The 5,948-nt window shown below is 40.5% G+C and overlaps 1 protein-coding gene across 1 annotated transcript in view; it reads right to left on the reverse strand.

Annotated features, from left to right (window-relative positions):
• Phex (phosphate regulating endopeptidase homolog X-linked) overlaps positions 1 to 5,948 on the reverse strand; it is a 238,258-nt gene that overhangs the window by 229,891 nt on the left and 2,419 nt on the right. The window contains exon 2 of the mRNA XM_021152917.1: positions 3,116 to 3,184. Within this exon, the coding sequence (XP_021008576.1) occupies positions 3,116 to 3,184 (69 nt within the window). The remainder of the gene's footprint in view (positions 1 to 3,115; positions 3,185 to 5,948) is intronic.

Here is a 5,948-nt window from a genome sequence, read left to right on the forward strand (position 1 = left end):
AAAAAAAAAAAAAAGAAAGAAAGTTCAAAACACTAGTCCCATTTCATAGTTGATGAGACTGCAGCCCAAGATGGTCAGGAACTTAACACAGATCATGTGGTTTACAAATATCTAGATTATGTTCCAAACCCATCAGCCTGTCTACATTTACTCATTGTCATTAGCAAAGCCATCTACTGTTTTCCTGTAGTCTTTCTGTGTAGTGTTTGCTGTCAAAGAGGAGTTAGAACAACAGATCATAGAGACAAAGAAAAAGTAGAAAGTTGTAGAGAGGAAGGATCTAAGAAAACAAACACAACTTCGTCAGGCATGTCCATCCCTTGGAATTTCACCACCAGCACATGAGGCCACATGACCTTTTCCAACCAGAACACAAGCTCTTGCATAAAGCCACGCTTGGCTTCAATTCTCATGCCATGTGTACTCAACTGCTGCTCCACAGATCCCTGAGTATGCAGAGGCTCATACTGCATTAGGGAAGGCTGAGGTCTGCGTGAGCTTACACTCTAGAAACTGAGAGCATTTCTCCTAACATCAGGAAGCTATTTACTAACGTGAAAACTAAAAACAGGACAGCAAGGCAAAACACACTAGGTGACAGAAGGTGACATCACAAATCATCACTCAGTTCATTTTTACTCTGGCATTATTATGATTTGTAACAAGGGAAATTCATGAAGGAAGTGGCCTTCCATACCTAAAGTTGTCTAAACTAAATCTGAACACTTACAGCTTGAATATTTTAATTTCTCTCACCTGCAAGAACTCTACCACAGCTAAAGTACCCAAGTGACATGAAATTTACAGCCTGTCATCTGATTGTAAAACCTGGTCTCTCACCTTACTCCATGAAAAACTCCAGTTGCTAAGCCTCCAGGCCAACTCCTCAAGTTTGGAACAGAAAAAGGGCATGAGAGTTTCACAATATTCCAAAGGGAAAAACATCACTGTTCCAGAGACAATACTAAGAAGTAGAAAGGGCTGTCTATTCACTAGACCCTTGTGACTCTAGTATCATGAAGAAAAAAAAAAAAAAAAGACAGAAAGCTTTTGCACAGAGTTGCTTGGCTTGGCACAAAGGAAAGGAAGGAGAGGGGCCAGACTCAGACTTTGAAGGCTAGCTCTGCCCCTAATTCACGATGTGATCCTGAAATAGTTTGCCTCAAGAACCATACATTCTCCACTGGACAGTGGTGATGCATGCCTTTAATCCCAGCACTTGGGAGGCAGAGGCAGGTGGGTTTCTGAGTTCGAGGCCAGCCTGGTCTACAGAGTCAGTTCCAGGACAGCCAGAGTCACACAGAGAAACCCGGTCTCGAAAAAAAAAATAATAATAAAAAGTACATTCTCTCATCTATAAGAACTTCATAGAGGTCTTATGAGATTTTTCAGAAATGGCAAGTGGGACTCATTCAGCTCATTACTTGGTTGAAAAATATTGATCACTCAAGAATGGGTCAAAGGGAGTGAGGCTTAATGTAACAATCCAGAGGTGCTGCTATGGCCCTGGTGACCAGACTCTCCTGATCACAGCTCCAGTTGTATCCACTCAACCCCCTCCTCCCAATATGAGATGAATGAAGTTCAGAACAACCATGACAGATTCCTCTTTATCGTAAGCAGACTTTGCATATCTTCTGGGTCAGTGGACATGGTCTGTTTGATTCTAGCAAGGCTGTTTACATAGTCACCAAAGTGATGTCTTGGTTTTGAGACAACTTGGGTTTTGACTATGTTAATACTGAGAACCATGAACTGATAGTGTAAGACAGAGGGGTTGGCCTCGATATGTAAATCAGGCTGGCCTTGAACTCACAGCTATCCACCTGTCTGCCTCCTGAGTGCTATGAGTAAAGATGTGTACCACTACAACCAGCAGTTGACAAATTCTTTCACCTAAGTCTCTCTCATCTCAAATAATGTCGCTGCTTTACATATAATCATCACCCTGCCTTTTCCCCCCAGTACATCTCAACCTCACCATGACCACAATGCCTTCAGCATTCTCCGCTTCTAAATCTGCAATCTTCATCTCAAATTCAAGGCAACATCCTCTCTCATCTGGCCTACTAGATGTATCCTCCTTTCTGATTTTCTTGTTCCCCAAAGTTACGTTCTCTACAGAAAGAGAGGGTCTTTCTAAGCCTCTGCAGGCTGGTCTTGAACTCTTGATCCTCCCACCTCCACCTCCAGAATACTGGGATCACAACCATGTATCACCGTAACCAATTTATGTGTGCTGTTTGAACTCTGAGCTTCATGAAGGATAGGCCATTACTTTACCAATTGAGCTACATCCCCAGGTCCCTTTGTGTGTGTTTTTGTTTTGTTTTCTCCTAGTTCTTGGATATATAAACCCCTGGTATGAATAATACATATTTAGTGTATTCGCTCATTAATCTCTTCTCTTGCAGTCAAGAGAAAAGCCCACATGTTTAATTGCCCTATGACTTCCTCTTTTGGAAATTCCCTAGGGTCCTGCCCACTTGAAAAATGGAGGGTGGTGGAGCCAGGGATTTAGCATCTTCAAATGTAGGCCCCGACTGAATTATGGGGATGTGAGAGGGATTTAATAGCTGTGCCAAAACCAAGGCAACGTTAAGCATGAATCTTTTGCCTTACTGTCCTCATTGATTCATGGTCATGTCACCTCCAAAGAAGTACAACTTGCATCACAGAATAGAAGAAGATTCGAGCAGAGGCATAGATTTCCACGGGGTCCCTGCTTAGGATCAAACAGACCATGTCCATTGACCCAGAAGATATGCAAAGTCTGCTTAAGAAAAAGAGGACTCTGGCCTCAGTGGAGCCATACGAAGCTCACAGTCTCTGGTCTCTGTGTTTTAAAAGAGGACACTGTTTTCCAGGCCCTTTCCTGGGTTCCTTATCATATGGGTTGAAATACTGAATAGCTCAGTTTCTGCAACGAAAACAGGAAACCTAAGCTCCACTACATCACACCAAACCTTGAAAGTAAACTTGAAATGTCTTCAAAATTGTATTTTGTATTTGGTCAACCTCAAGCAAACAGAACACTAAAAATACTACCTGTTTTCTCTTCCACTTCCCAAGGTACCAAAATTATAACTTGACATAGGGTGGAAAACAGACTTACCGGCTTCTATGCATTCTGGCTTCAGGCAGTACTCCTGTTTAGCTTGGAAACTTAGGAGACCTTGACTCACTGAAAAAACAAACCAAAATAAAGGATTGATTTGTAGCACAGTACCACCAAGTTAAATACATTTGGGCACATACGCAAGACAGTTGCTATCAGTTCATACTTCTCATTATTGACCTGGCAGTCCAAAAGCAAGTTGGCTCAAAACCAAAAAACTGCTTTGATAAATATGTAAACAGCCTTGTTAGAACTAAGTCATAGTTATTCTGAAATTCATTCCTCTCGTATCGGGGAGGAGTGGATTGAGTGGGTAAAACTGGAGCCATATTGAGGAGTCTACACACCAGAGCCACAGCAGACCTGGAAGCTCACTAGAGTGTGCGCATTTTCATTCCAGATCTCTGGGTTCAGAAACTCTGGAGGTGGGGAACAGCCATCTTGTCTGCCTTGGGTTTGGCTGACAGAGATTGAGCCCAGAGCCTCTCAAAACTGAGCAGCATGTACCTTGGAGATACACACACACAACCACACACACACACACACACACACACAAACAAATTTTTGTACAAATGAAATCATTTTCAGGAATACTTCCCAGCTGGTGGCAAGCAACATCATCTATCAGGAATTTCTAGTCCTTTATGACATGACAGTGTCTTCAACAAAGTTCATGCTTGAGAATCATGTAATGAAGTCACAAAAATAAAAGCATTTTTTTAAATCTCATAATGTTTTAAGTAAGTTAAGATTTTGTGTTGGGCCACATTCATAGCTGTCTTTGACAGTATACAGGGTGCAGGCATAGGTTAGACATGAGTGTGTTTTCAAAAGCAAAGAAGAATGCACTGGCTTTGAACTTCAGTTAGGATCTGAGCATTAACAAATATGAGTCTAAAATTAAAACCTTTTTGAAAACTACATGCTTTGCCTCCATAGCTGAGAAGTTATGAGACATTCATTATTGCTGTGTTCTGTGAGTAAAAACAAGGAATCTTTGAAGATATGGCCATGAAGAAATGGACCAGGGACGCTGAGAAATGCAGTCTGGAAGCCTACATTTCTGCTTGAGATGCAGACCTAAAGATCACCTGCCAGTCTGGCATGTCTTATTATTTATGAACCCACACCCTAAGAGGAGCCTACTTTGTCTTTGTTCTTTTCTCTCTTCCCTCCTCCAAACTGCCTTTTTATCTGTGTTACATTATAGATTCAAGAAACTTTCCGACAGAACCACTCAGGCCTATTTTCAAAAGAAGTTTTATAACATAAAAGGAGTGTTTTGATATTTTTGCGAGGAAAAAATAGGTAAAAATATATAGACTGCATAAAGATCAGTGCAGGACATTTCAATGTACCTCAGTGGTAGAACCATGGTGAGATTTTCACTGTAATCAATTTTTACATGTTTACCAAATGTACTTCAATGGTACTTTTTATAATGGGAACATAAATTTTACTAGAAATAATAATAATTATTATTATTAAATAACAATAATTTTATTATTAATAATAACCACTTTAGTTTTAAATTTATGATTTGAAAATCTACCCTATTTCTTTCATTAAAAAGAAATGATTATTAACACAGATGTGTTAAAAATTCAAACTAATATCAGTTCTTTTTATCTGACAATGTGTATAAGGAAGTTTTCTATCCCCAAGACATAGAAACAGAACAGAAAGCATGAGAAAAAACCCACAAAGCTGGGGTCATCATCACCTAAGTAGCGACTGGAACCCACAAACCAAATCGAGACCACTGCCTGCTTCTATTTCTGTGAAAAGCCTTGATATTTTTAATAGTTGGGGGAGGGGTGCAATGGAGAATACTATATCAAAATATATAAAAGTATATGGAACTGAAGCTTCAGAATCCAGAAAGCAGATTTTCCTGGCTTCCATTTGTGCACACTGTGTCTGTGGATACTTTAGTGCTACAATGAAACAGAGCCCTGAAATAAGGAATGTGTGGCAGTGGAGCCAAAAATATTTACTATCATCTGGCCTTGACAGAAAAAGCTTGCAGACCCCTGCATCTGAGAAACAGATTTCAGAGGGAAAGGAGAAGGGAAGAAGAAAAGAACACTTGAAAATAAATTGGTTATGGCTATACTGTTATACTGAATATTTTTTAATTCCCTAGGTTTTCAGATCCCACCTCAGACCACTGGCAAGCACTCCTTCTATAGAAGAGAAAGACAAAAGAGAGGTAAGGCAGGGTCCTAGACACATGTCTGAACTTGAACAGACACAGCATACACTGCAAAGTCAACCAGGGAGCACCTTCAAGGGAAGATGCTAACTAGAATATTGTCATGAAGAACATTGCTTTGCAGGCATATAGCAAGCTACATGCAGAGTGGAAGGATTTGGGGCAGACAGTAAAGAAAGGGGCTAGTAAAGCTTAGTGCTGACATAGTTTACAAAAATATAAAGGTCCCTGGGTGGGTATGGTGGTACAGGCGTATAATCCTAGCATTTGAGAGGCAGAGGCAGAAATATCCCAGTAAATTCAAGGTCAATCAAGGCCAGACAGGAATACATAGTGACTGACTACCTGCTCATAGACAGACAGACACTCAGACAGACAGACATTCCTGAGTGTAGACCCTCAGATAGATGTGCTCTGAAGCAGTATCTCCTTAAAAACCTGCATATGCTACTCAATCCTCCCTCTTCATGTCTTGTGAAGATGCAGACTGTGAATCAGTAGACATGGGAGTGGGAACTCAAGCTTTCAGGTGACGCAGACGGTGGAGCAGAAAAAGAAAAGAAAAGAAAAGAAAAGAAAAGAAAAGAAAAGAAAAGAAAAGAAAAGAAAAGAAAA

The sequence above is a fragment of the Mus caroli genome, chromosome X (assembly GCF_900094665.2).
Source record: "Mus caroli chromosome X, CAROLI_EIJ_v1.1, whole genome shotgun sequence".
Classification (NCBI taxonomy): Eukaryota; Metazoa; Chordata; class Mammalia; order Rodentia; family Muridae; genus Mus; species Mus caroli.